Source organism: Leucoraja erinacea, unplaced genomic scaffold, assembly GCF_028641065.1.
Source record: "Leucoraja erinacea ecotype New England unplaced genomic scaffold, Leri_hhj_1 Leri_84S, whole genome shotgun sequence".
NCBI classification, from domain to species: domain Eukaryota; kingdom Metazoa; phylum Chordata; class Chondrichthyes; order Rajiformes; family Rajidae; genus Leucoraja; species Leucoraja erinaceus.
The window spans coordinates 371,845-385,000 of NW_026576784.1; the positions used below are offsets into that span (position 1 = coordinate 371,845).

The 13,156-nt window shown below is 57.4% G+C and overlaps 1 protein-coding gene across 1 annotated transcript in view; it reads left to right on the forward strand.

Annotated features, from left to right (window-relative positions):
- The first annotated feature begins 3,087 nt into the window (after window positions 1-3,087).
- Window positions 3,088-13,156, forward strand: part of LOC129694899 (unconventional myosin-X-like) — a 47,504-nt gene continuing 37,435 nt past the window's right edge. The window contains 9 exon segments of the mRNA XM_055631654.1: window positions 3,088-3,186; window positions 3,458-3,616; window positions 4,650-4,837; window positions 6,546-6,680; window positions 8,243-8,380; window positions 9,059-9,144; window positions 9,551-9,654; window positions 9,892-10,021; window positions 12,912-13,030. Of these exon segments, the coding sequence (XP_055487629.1) occupies window positions 3,506-3,616; window positions 4,650-4,837; window positions 6,546-6,680; window positions 8,243-8,380; window positions 9,059-9,144; window positions 9,551-9,654; window positions 9,892-10,021; window positions 12,912-13,030 (1,011 nt within the window). The 5' untranslated portion in view covers window positions 3,088-3,186; window positions 3,458-3,505.

Consider the following 13,156-nt stretch of genomic DNA (forward strand, 5'->3'; position numbering starts at 1 on the left):
TGTACGCATCATCTTTTGTTTTGATATTATCCCTGATTTCCCTTGCTATCCACGGATGCACTACCTTCCCTGATTTATTCTTTTGCCAAACTGGGATGAACAATTTTTGTAGTTCATCCATGCAGTCTTTAAATGCCTTCCATTGCATATCCACCGTCAACCCTTTTAGAATCAATCGCCAGTCTATCTTGGCCAATTCACGTCTCATACCCTCAAAGTTACCTTTCTTTAAGTTCGGAACCATTGTTTCTGAATTAACAATGTCACTCTCCATCCTAATGAAGAACTCAACCATATTATGGTCACTCTTGCCCAAGGGGCCACGTACAACAAGACTGCTAACTAACCCTTCCTCATTGCTCAATACCCAGTCTAGAATAGCCTGCTCTCTGGTTGGTTCCTCTACATGTTGGTTTAGAAAACTATCCCGCATACATTCCAAGAAATCCTCTTCCTCAGCACCCTTGCCAATTTGATTCACCCAATCTATATGTAGATTGAAGTCACCCATTATAACTGTTTTACCTTTGTCGCACGCATTTCTAAATTCCTGTTTGATGCCATCTCCAACTCCACTACTACTGTTAGGTGGCCTGTACACAACTCCCACTAGCGTTTTCTGCCCCTTAGTGTTTCGCAGCTCTACCCATATCAATTCCACATCCTCCAAGCTAATGTCCTTCCTTTCTATTGCGTTAATCTTCTCTCTAACCAGCAACGCTACCCCACCTCCTTTTCCTTTCTGTCTATCCCTCCTGAATATTGAATATCCCTGGATGTTCAGCTCCCAGCCTTGGTCACCCTTATGAACTTGTGGAAAGTGCAGAGTTGAAACTCGGCGTGTAGTTCATTCAGGGGCTTTCACAGACTATCTGGAACTTTCTATGATCGGTGCTGTAGTGTGGAGACCAGTGAAGCACATGAGCCAATGTTACAGGGTGCAGCCTCGGGGTACCAGTCCCAGGGACGCCACTGTCTGTGCTGTTTCCTCCCCCGACCCATCCCTTCCCCCTCCCCTCCTTCTCCCCCCCCCCCCCCCCTCATCTCCCACCCACCCTCCTCCTCCCACCCACCCTCCCCCTCCCCTCAGGGTACCAGCCCCACAGAGCCGCCACCGTCTGTGCTTCCCCCCACCTCCCCCACCCTGGTAGTTCACACTGAGATCAGTCCACACATCCTGGGCACACACACACACACAGGCCCATGGTAATTAGTCATTGATCTGACGGATCCTTGGTTGAGGAACAGCAGTGATTCCGGCTTCGTCTCTTTCCCCAGAGACTGAGCCTTGTGACGGTCCGTGGACGCCAGCTGTGGTTGTCTCCCATTAATTATTGATCCATTATTGCTCCTGCTCCATTCCTCATTAGCAGGGGGTGGCAGTCGGGACAGAAGTGATTCCCAATGCCCAGCCTGGCCCTGAATCACACACTGTCCAGGAGGTCAGTGCTAGTGGGGTCAGGGCTGACAGCTGAATTACAATAGCAGCCTGCAGCCTCCCCGTGGTACAGGAAGATATGGCAAGTAATGTGTGTGTGTGTGTGCACACAGGCATGTGCAGACGTGTGTGTGTGTGTGTGTGTGTACACGTGTGTGTGCGAGAGAAGGGCAGAGAGCAGAGAGAGAGGGGAAGAGAAGGGGATGGTGGAAGTGGGTGAGAAGGGAGGTAACTGGGAGAGGGGAGAGAGGTAGAGTGATAGAAGGAAACAAGAACGGGGATAGGGAGGGCTGGCGAGGGTGAGAGGTCTGTCCCCTGTACAGAGCATGGAGCGGGGGGGGGGAGATGATGTGTGTCACCAGGTGTGTCTCAGGGGATGTAAAGCATGGGTGAGGGGTCTATGGGGGGGAGAGGCTGAGAGGGGGAGGGGGGGAAGGCTGAGGGAGGGGGAGAGGAGGGGGGGAGGGGTGCAGGGTATGAGGGGCATAGGCTGGGTGGATAGTGAGAAACCTCTGCTCATTGTACAGGAGTATTAAGGCAAGGGGCCAAGGTTTGTGACCAGTTTAGTTTTGAGATACAGTGTAGAAACAGGCCCATGATCCACGCCGACCAGCGATAGTTCACCCGGCCACTAGTTCTATCCTCCACACTCGGGCCAATTACTCAACAAACCTCCACGTCTTTGGAGTGTGTGACCCTGGAGAAAATCCACACAGGTCACGGGGAGAACGTGCAAACTCCGTACAGACAGCACCCGTGGGCGGGATCGAACCCGGGCGTCTGGCACTGTGAGGCAGTGACTACTGCCGTGGCCCAAAGTGGATGGAGGATGAGGTTTAGAAGGGATCAGAGGGGTAGTGCAATGTCTATCTCTTCCTCTCAGCCCCATGATTCTGCCATCTCCCCGTAACCCAGAACATCCTTACCAGACACACCACATCACAGGACTACTGTGAGGGGGAGCAGAGATGTACTGGGGGCAGAGAGAGAGATGTTCCATTAACGGGCTCACCCCAGTTACCAGCGTGGCTGTGGTCCTGCAGATGTGGTCCTCCAGATGTGACGGGACAGCTGGACCCACATCCTGAACCAAGAGTTTGGGAGACGTCCTTCACTGTGTCCTGTGTGGGGGTGTGGTGTGTGGCGGGCAGTGGGGGTGGGTGGAGGGTGTGGGGGGGGGGGGGGATGGGTGGAGGGCAGAGGCAGTGGGGGGATGGGTGGAGGGTGTGTGGGGGGGGATGGGTGGCAGTGTGGAGGGGCAGTGGATCAGTCTGGGTTCCTCAGAGCATTAATTGCACGCGTTTCTGACCTATTAGTGACTTTGTGCCTTTGGGATAACCTCTCTCGCTCCCTCATTCATTCATTCATTCATTCACCACCTCCTCCTACCTTCCCTCAGTTTCTCTGCTTCACTCTCTCTCTCCTTGCTGCCTTTCCTGCTCCCCCAATCCCTTTCCACCCCCCCCCCCCCGTTTCTCCCCCCACCTCAACCCCATCTCTCTTCCCCCCATTCCCCTCTCACCATCCCCACCCCCTTATGTTCTTCACCCCCCTCCTCTCTCACCACCACTACCCTTTCTCCCCTGTTCCCTCCCAACACCCACCCCCGTCCCTCCGTGCTGTAACACTGCTCTCTCTCTCTGTCCCAGGGGAGCCGGGTTTGGCTGAGGGTGAACGAGCGGCTGCTGCCGAGCCGGGTGATCCGTGTGGCTGACGGCCGCGTCTGGTTCAGCACCGACCACGGAGAGGTGGGGGAACAGCCCCTCCCCATCCCCTCTTCCCCCACCAACCTCTCCTCACCCCCCCCTCCCCTTCCCCATCCCACCTCTCCCCACCACCCCTCAACCTCACCCACCCCTCCACATCCTCACCTACACCCGTCCCCCTGTCCCACTGCCGTGCTGTGTGTGTGGGGGGGAGAGAGGGACTGATACAATTTGTGGCAGCAGCTTTTGTTTCTCTGTTCTCCTCTGCCCCCCCACTCTTCCTCCATTGACTTCCCCTCCCCTCTCCCTGCAGGAGTTGAGCTTGGAGGGGTCACAGCTGCTCCAGGGGGTGGTGACCCCGATGCACCAGACCAGTGTGGAGGGGGTGGGGGACATGTCGGCGCTGAGCGACCTGCACGAGGCCAGCATCCTCCACAACCTGCAGCTGCGATACAGGCAGGACAAGATCTACGTACGCCACTCTCCTCACCCCCTCCCACCCCCCTCACTGCCCCTCATCCCCCCCCCCCCACTCTCCTCTGACCCACCCCCACCCCCTCCATCCCTCACCCCTCCCCCCCCACTCTCCTCTGACCCACCCCCACCCTCCTCACTGCCCCCATCCCCCCACTCTCCTCTGACCCACCCTCCTCACTGCCCTCCCCCCCACTCTCCTCTGACCCCCACCCCCACCCTGCCCCTATTCACACCCTCCTCACTGCCCCCCATCCTATCCCCTCTATCACCCTCCCCCCCACACTCTCTTCTGCCCCCTTCTGACCCCCCCCCCCCCTCCTCCTCCCTCCCTCCTCCCCCCCCCCAATCTACTCCATCAGACACACAGTAATTAGAAAATAGAACAACAATAGGCCCTTCGGCCCACAACTTTGTGCTTAACATGATGCTGACCAATTCTTGCACATAATCCCTCGTTGGGGATGGAACAAGATGAGTGTAAAGATCCACCGTGTTACAACTCTTTCCCCAAGCCCCTTGCTGCAAGATTACAGCTGGGACCCTCGCTCTGCCCAATGCATCCCAAACCTGCTGATCATAAAGGGCATCTTGTATTCCTCCCCGGTATTTGTGTACAGATACAGGCCCTTCAGCCCAACTGGTCTATGCCAACCCAGCTGCCCCATCTAACCGAGACCCATTTGGCCCACATCCCTCTAAACCTTTCCTGCCCAAATGTCTGTTAAATGTAGTTACTGTACCTGCCTCAACGACCTCCTCCACCCACGCACCTGGTGTTCAGTTTATACATTAATAAACCCCCCCTCCCCCAAGATTATCTTTCATCCTTTGATGTACGCACCATCTATATCTCTCGTTCTCTTCCCCGACTCTCAGTCTGAGGAAGGGTCTCGACCCCAAACGTCACCTATCCATGTTCTCCACTGATGCTGCCTGACCCGCTGAGTTACTCCAGCCATGATGACAGTGTCCATGTGAAGCCGGTCCCTCTCGTTCCCAAATGCTGACTCCCATTGTGTTTCCTCCAGACCAACATTGGCTCCATCCTGACGGCGGTGAACCCGTACAAACACATTGAGCGGTTGTACAGTGCGTGTACGGTGGAGCAGTACCGCGGGCACCAGCAGGGGGAGCTGCCACCCCACATCTACGCCATGGCCAACGAGTGTTACAGCTGCCTGTGGAAGCGGCACGACAGCCAGTGTGTGCTCATCAGGTGGGGGCTGGACACGGGGTGGGGGCTGGGGACACGGGGTGGGGGTGGGGGCTGGAGACTGGGGACACGGGTGGGGGTGGGGGCTGGACACGGGGTGGGGGGTGGGGGCTGGAGACTGGGGACACGGGGTGGGGGTGGGGGCTGGACACGGGGTGGGGGTGGGGGCTGGAGACTGGGGACACGGGGTGGGGGTGGGGGCTGGACACGGGGTGGGGGTGGGGGCTGGAGACTGGGGACACGGGCTGGAGACTGGGGACACGGGGTGGGGGCTGGACACGGGGTGGGGGTGGGGGCTGGAGACACGGGGTGGGGGCTGGAGACACGGGGTGGGGGCTGGACACGGGGTGGGGGCTGGAGACACGGGGTGGGGGCTGGAGACACGGGGTGGGGTGGGGGTGGGGGCTGGAGACACGGGGTGGGGGCTGGACACGGGGTGGGGGCTGGACACGGGGTGGGGGCTGGAGACACGGGGTGGGGGCTGGACACGGGGTGGGGGCTGGAGACACGGGGTGGGGGCTGGAGACACGGGGTGGGGGTGGGGGCTGGAGACACGGGGTGGGGGGCTGGACACGGGGTGGGGGCTGGACACGGGGGTGGGGGCTGGAGACACGGGGTGGGGGCTGGACACGGGGTGGGGGCTGGAGACACGGGGTGGGGGCTGGAGACACGGGGTGGGGGCTGGAGACACGGGGTGGGGGGCTGGAGACACGGGGTGGGGGCTGGAGACACGGGGGGTGGGGGCTGGAGACACGGGGTGGGGGCTGGAGACACGGGGTGGGGGCTGGACACGGGGTGGGGGGACACGGGGTGGGGGACACACGGGGTGGGGGCTGGAGACACGGGGTGGGGGCTGGACACGGGGTGGGGGCTGGAGACACGGGGTGGGGGCTGGACACGGGGTGGGGCTGGACACTGGAGGGGTGGGGGCTGGAGACACGGGGTGGGGGCTGGAGACACGGGGTGGGGGCTGGACACATTGGGGTTGGGGGGCTGGAGGCTGGGGACACGGGGTGGGGGCTGGACACACGGGGTGGGGGCTGGAGACACGGGGTGGGGGCTGGAGACACGGGGTGGGGGCTGGAGACTGGGGGAGGGCACGAGGGGGGGGGTGGGTGGCGGGCACGTCTGGGCCACAGTCTAGATCACGTATGGGTCATTGTCTAGACCACGTCTGGGCCACTGTCTAGACCGTCTGGGCCACTGTCTAGACCGTATGTGCCACTGTCTAGACCACGTCTGGGCCATTGTCTAGACCACCTCTGGGCCAGTCTAGACCACGTCTGGGCCATTGTCGCGACCACGTCTGGGCCACTGTCTAGACCACGTCTGGGCCACTGTCTAGACCACATCTGGGCCACTGTCTAGACCAGTGTCATTGTCCCTCTCCTAACACTGTCTGAAGAAGTGTCTCAACCCAAAACATCTCCCATTCCTTCTCTCTAGAGATGCTGCCCATCCCACTGAGTTACTCCAGCACTTTGTGTCTATCTTTGTAAAACAACATCTGCAGTTCCTTCCTGCACTGTGGTCTCTCCAGAGTTTAGATGCTCCAGTGGCAATGGGTGCTGGTTGGTGAGTGGGTGCCATGGGTGCCTTGAGCGGGGAGGGGGGGGACTGCTCAGGGCAGAGTTTGCCCCATCACAGGGCTGGTGTAACGTGTGACTGTCTTTCCCTGACCTCCACCCTGTGACCCCGACCGCTGGGCCAGCGGGGAGACGGGCGCGGGGAAGACCGAGAGCACCAAGTTGCTGCTGCAGTTCCTGTCCGTCGCCAGCCAGAGGTCTGTCAGTGCCCCTGCCCTGGGTACAGGTGCCCACGTAGAACAGGCCATCCTGGAGAGCAGGTGGGTCCCATCACCCCCCCTTGTCACTCCACCCATCACCCACCCCCCCCACGAGTCTCCCCTCCCCCCCCCCGTCATCACCCACCCCCCACGGTCTCTCCCCTCCCCGTCACCCCCCTCGTCATCCACCCCCCCCCCATGACAGTCTCCCCTACCCCGTCACTCCCCTCGTCAACCTCACCCCTCCTCCTGCCCTCATCCTCCTCCCCACCCACCACATCCCCTGACACCCCCTCCGCTGCGAGTGGCCGTCAGTCAGTGAACAGCTGCCAACAGTTTAAGTTTATGACAGCCATGTGTAACGAGGTACAGGGAACAGCTTTGTTCTGCAGCGACCCAAATACACCAGATAATACTGGACATAAGTACAATCCAGTCAAACTCTAGTCCAATAGGTAGAGCAAAGGGGAAAATACAGAGTGCAGAATATAGTTCTCAGCATTGTAGCGCATCAGTTCCACAGATAAAGTCCAATGTCCGCAATGGGGTAGAGGTGAATCGGACAGTACCCTAGCTTATGGAAAGACGGTTCCAGAAAGGTTGAGTAGGCTGGGTCTCTATTCCATGGAGCGCAGGAGGATGAGGGGTGATCTTATAGAGGTGTATAAATCATGAGAGGAATAGATCGGGTAGATGCACAGAGTCTCTTGCCCAGAGTAGGGGAATCGAGGACCAGAGGACATAGGTTTAAGGTGGGGGAAAGATTTAATAGGAATCTGAGGAGCAACTTTTCCACACAGAGCGTGGTGGGTGTATGGAACGAGCTGCCAGAGGTAGTTGAGGCAGGGACTATCCCAACGTTTAAGAAACAATTAGACAGGTACATGGATAGGACAGGTTTAGAGGGATATGGACCAATCGCAGGCAGGTGGAACTAGTGTTTCAGTGTAGTTTACTGTCCCATGTACCGAGGTACAGTGAAAAGCATCTGTTGCGTGCTAACCAGTCAGCGGAAAGACAATACATGATTACAATCGAGCCGTCCACAGTGTACGGATACAGGATAAAGGGAATAACGTTTAGTGCAAGGTAAAGCCAGTAAAGTCTCATCAAGGATAGTCTGAGGGTCACCAATGAGGTAGATGGGAGGTCAGGACCGCTCTCTAGTTGGTGAGAGGACGGTTCAGTTGCCTGATAACAGCCGGGAAGAAACTGTCCCTAAATCTGGAGGTGTACGTTTTCACATTTCTGTACCTTGCCCGATGGGAGAAGTAGTGACCAGGGGTGAGACTGGTCCTTGATGATGCTGCTGGCCTTGCCGAGGCAGCGTGAGGTGTAGATGGAGTCAATGGAAGGGAGGTTGGTTTGTGTGATGGTCCGGGCTGCGTCCACAATTCGCTGCAATTTCTTGCGGGCTTGGATGAAGCTGTTCCCAAACCAAGCCGTGATGCATCCCGATAAAATGCCTTCTCTAGATGTAGTGGGACATATTCTTCAGTTGCCATTCTGTAGATGGGATGTTAGTCGGCATGGGTAAGTTGTGCCGAAGGGCCTGTTTTGCACGCTGTCTGACCTCTCTCTTGTTGGAGTGTTGTACAGTGAATAGTTCTCTCCTCCACCAGCCCACTGATGGAGGCGTTTGGAAACGCCAAGACCGTTTACAACAACAACTCCAGCCGCTTTGGGAAATTCATCCAGCTTGACTTCTCGGAGAGCGGGAATATTGACGGAGGCTGCATCGTAGACTGTATCCTTCCCCAGCTGCCCTGGTCATAGTGTATCCGCACTCACCCCTCTACTGACCTCTCACAGAGCACCCACGCACCTGGCAAAATGCCCGAGGAACTCAGCGGGTCAGGCAGCATCTGTGGCGGGGGATGGTCCAGACACGAAACGACTGCCTGACCCACTGAGTTCCTCCAGCACTCGGCTTTTTGCTGAAGATTCCAGCAACTGCAGTTCCTTGTGTGTCCTGGTGACAGAGAGGAGGGGGCATGGTGATGGGGGGAGGGGTCATGCGGAGGAATCATGAGGGGTGAGGGGTCATGGGGAGGGCAAGGCGGAGTGTGAGTGGTTCGAGCTGTCGTCTCCCGCGTGACGTGGTCAGAGTAGACCGTGAGAATCCTTAACAAAGGCCCAGATCTGCTGGAGAAGGTGAGCCGCTTATCCAGTGTTGCCCATCCCAGGACATCGCTCCGGTCCCCTGGCACTCCCGTTGATCGGGGCCCCGTGGTGTCCCCCACCCCCACCCACCCCCCCTACGACAGCCGAGTCTAACCCCCCTCCCCTTGCGCCCCATGTCCCTGCCTCCCGTCTCCCTCCCTCCGCTCTTCACGCCCCCTTTCCTGCGCCCCCACCTCCTCCCTGCAAGAGTTCTCTTCCCATCTCCTGCCCCCCCCCCCCCCCCCACACACACTGACCCCCATCATGTCCCCCAGAAACCGTGTGGTGCGGCAGGTTCCGGCCGAGAGGAATTTCCACGTCTTCTACGCGCTGCTGGCCGGGCTGGAGCCCGAGCAGAAAGGTGAGTGACCCACGACCCCGCGGACCGACCCACGACCCCGCGGACTGACCGAGTGACCCATGATCTCGTGGAGCGCCAGGCGACTTATTACCCCATGGGGATAGTGACAGAGGTCACCTTGGAGACCGACAATGTCCCGTGGGGGGGGGGGTGATGCTCTAGAAGGTCATCGTGTGGTGGTGTTGGAGGGTCAGAGGGGGGTGGTGGGTGGGGCACCCCGCTGAACCGGGGGGGTGGTGGGAGCAGCTGGAGGGACTTCCAGGGGCTGTGGGTGGTGAGGGGAGGTATGGGTGAGGGGCGGGGTGGGTGAGTGGGAGAGGGAGAGGAGGGGGGGATGGTGAAAGCGGGGGGGCTTCACACTCACAGCTTCACCGTTCTCTCCCCCGTTGTCTCCACCATGTTGCAGCGGCGCTGGGATTGTCTGGAGCGGTGGAGTTCCGTTACCTGCAGCAGTGGGCGGGGGATGTGGGGGCCACTCTGGAGGACAAGCAGCTGTTTGACAAAGTGATGGTGAGTGGGAGGCACGAGGGGGTGGGTAGTACAGAGGGGGTAGTGGGGGGACAGAGGGGTGGTGGGGGGATGGGGTTGGGGCAAGGGAGAGATGGGACGGGGGGGGGGACATTGAGGGAGGGGGGAAACAAGGGGAGGGGGGGACGTGAGGGAGGGGAGAACGGATGGGTGGTGAATGGTGCGACCCGCTATCTCTGACCCCGGTTGACCTGTGACCCCGGTGTTCCTGTCCCCTAGGGGTCACTGCGGGTGCTGGGCTTCACGGGGCCCGAGGTCCAGGATGTGATCCGGCTCCTGGCCGCCGTTCTCCAGCTGGGAAACATTCGCTTCCTCACTGCCGCCGGGGCCCAGATCGCCAATACAGGAGGTACCTGGGGTCAGGGGTCGTGGGCCGGGGATGGGGTCAGGGGGGGTCACAGCTGGTGCAACATCACTGGGAAAGGAACCCACCTCTACCCACTCGATCGTTCGGCCAGCATTACCTGTTCGTCGGTTTCTCTCTGTCCCCTTTATATTCCCCCCCCTCCCTTTTATACATCTTCTATTTCCTTCCCTCTCTCGATCTTACTATCTCACATTGTCTATCTCTGTCGCTCTCGCTGTCTCAGTTCCATCCTGACTATGGGTGCTGTCTGTGAGGAGTGTGCATGTTCTCGCTGTGACCGTGTGGGTTTCCCCCTGGGTGCTCCGGTTTCCTCCCACACTTCAAATATGGCGGGTGGGTGGGTTGATCGCCCCGGCGATAGTTGTAACGAGGATCTTGTTCATCAGTCTATGAAAGTAAGCATGCAGGTACAGCAGGCAGTGAAGAAATGGAATGGCATGTTGGCCTTTATAACAAGAGTCTAGTACAGGAGCAAAGAGGTCCTTCTGCAGTTATACAGGGCCCTAGTGAGGCCACACCTGGAGTATTGTGTGCAGTTTTGTTCTCCTAATTTGAGCAAGGACATTCTTGCTATTGAGGAAGTGCAGCGTAGGTTTACAAGGTTAATTCCCAGGATGGCGGGACTGTCATACACTGAGAGAATGGAGCGGCTGGGCTTGTACACTCTGGAGTTTAGAAGCATGAGCGGTTATTTCATTGAAACATATAAGATTGTTAAGGGTTTGGGCACGCTAGAGGCAGGAAACATGTTCCCGATGTTGGGGAAGTCCAGAACCAGGGGCCACAGTTTAAGAATAAGGGGTAAGCCATTTAGAACGGTGACAAGGAAACACTTTTTCTCACAGAGAGTTGCGAGTCTGTGGAATTCTCTGCCTCAGAGGGCGGTGGAGGCCGGTTCTCTGGATGCTTTCAAGAGAGAGCTAGATAGGGCTCTTAAAGATGATCTAGCCATGATCACATTGAATGGTGGTGCTGGATCGAAGGGTCGAATGGCCTACTCCTGCAGCTATTGTCTATTGGCCTTGAGTGCAGTGTATTGGCAGACGATACACGGGGTATGCAAAGAGTCGCCACGTATAGGGCATCGAAAATTATAGTCCTAACTAGACTAAGCATCACACGGGTGGGCTGGTCACCAACGCAATATTCCACCTCTCCACCAATTCCAATATTGCTTGCCAGTGGGGGGGGGGGGGCTTTCTGTTGCACTAGTATGGGTGTTGTGGTCCGAAGGTACTGGTTTCCAGAGGGCTAGTATAGACAGATAGACAGTATAGTATATAGTATAGTATAGACATAGACATACCAAATCCTGGTATCACATAAAAAAAACAAAAAAAAAAACTCACATCACTCCAGTCCTCAAACAACTTCACTGGCTTCCCATCTCCCACCGGATCACCTACAAAATCCTGATCCTCACCTACAAAGCCCTCCACCATCTGGCCCCCACATATCTCACTGACCTCCTCTCCCCCTACCAACCCTCACGGTCCCTCAGATCCACATCAGCCGGTCTCCTCTCCATCCACAAATCCAACCTCCGCAGTTTTGGGGACAGAGCCTTCTCCAGGGCAGCTCCCAGGCTCTGGAACTCCCTCCCCCAACTGATCCGCAATTCCGTGTCCCTCACCATCTTCCAGTCCTGCCTCAAGACCCATCTCTTCACCTCTGCCTATCCTTAGCCTCATATCCCCCTCCCTTTTCATCTGTGCTTGGATTGCCTCATATTGTGTTTTGAATTGAATTCTGTCTTTAATTTGTGTACGTCATGGCTCTACTATTTATTTCATGCCGCTTACATGTTTTTCCTCTACTTGCTAAATGTTTCTAAGGTGTCCTTGAGACTCTTGAAAGGCGCCCATAAATAAAAAAATTATTATTATTGTGAGCCGAATGGATTCTTGGACTGGCAGCCAACTGTTGCAACGATTTTAAAAGCCAAGCCAAGGCAAACAATTTGGCTGCAGCCACCTGACAACCAAAATTCATTTTGTGAACACAACACTTTTTAAAAAGGCGAGGCAAACAATTGGGCAGCAGCCACTTTACAGCTGCATCGAGAGGACTCACCGTTGAGTAGACGTGCGTTCAGTGTTACTCGCCGCTCAGAGAGCCGTGACCCTCTCGCTTCCTGGATCTGGCAGAAACTAAGTGAGGGACTACACTTTCGGGTTTTATAGTCCCTCCCCCCTGCCGCCAGAGGGGGGGGCAGCAGAGAGAATGGCGAATTTTTAAAAAACATTAATATCTCACTGATTTTTCATCGATGGGAAAAGTCCTCCGGTCACGGAAGGCGGAGGGGGGCTCTGAGCGAGGTGGCCAAAAATGACGGCCGTAGGTGCCGCCGTTCTCTTGGAAATCGCAGCCCAGTGGGCCATAAGCAGTCAAGATCAGACTTTTAGTAATATAGATGGTCACTCTAGGTTCTCAGCCCCCCCACCTACCGGGTCCCTCTTCATTCTCAGCTACCTGTTTTCGGGTGAGGTTGGTGGGCACCTGGAGAGAATGCTGGCCCAGAGTCGATGGGCTGAGGGGTATCGGTTACATCCACTGAGAGATAGGGAATAGAACAGTTCTCTGCTGTGTGATTGATTCAGTAACACGCCACTCTCTCCCTGACCCCTTCCCTCTCCCCAACCCCCTCTCTCCTCCCAACTCCCACTCCCTGACCGCCCTCACCCCCTCCCTGACCCCCCCCTCCCCTCTTCTCCCACCTTTCTCCCCCTCTGACCCACCCGTCTCCACCCTCGACCCCCACTCTCTCCCCCCTGACCCCCACTCTCTCCCCCCTGACCCCCACTCCATGCCCTCCTCTAACCCACCCACTCTCTCCCTGATCCCCTCCCCTCCCCTCCTCTCCCCCCTCCAGAGCTCTCCGTTCTCAGCGAGCTTCTGGGATTGGACGCCATCCAGTTGGCTGAAGTGCTGACCCATCGCTCGCTGATCCTGAGGGGCGAAGAGATCAGCCCCCCCCTCACCACCGAGCAGGTGGGTGCCCCCCGCCCCAGTCGTTGGCAACCGCTCATGCCACCCACTCTGCCCTCTCTATGCTGCCGGTCAGTGGTCACTCTGGTCATCCCCTATGACTGGTCAGTGGTCACTCTGGCCTCTCTG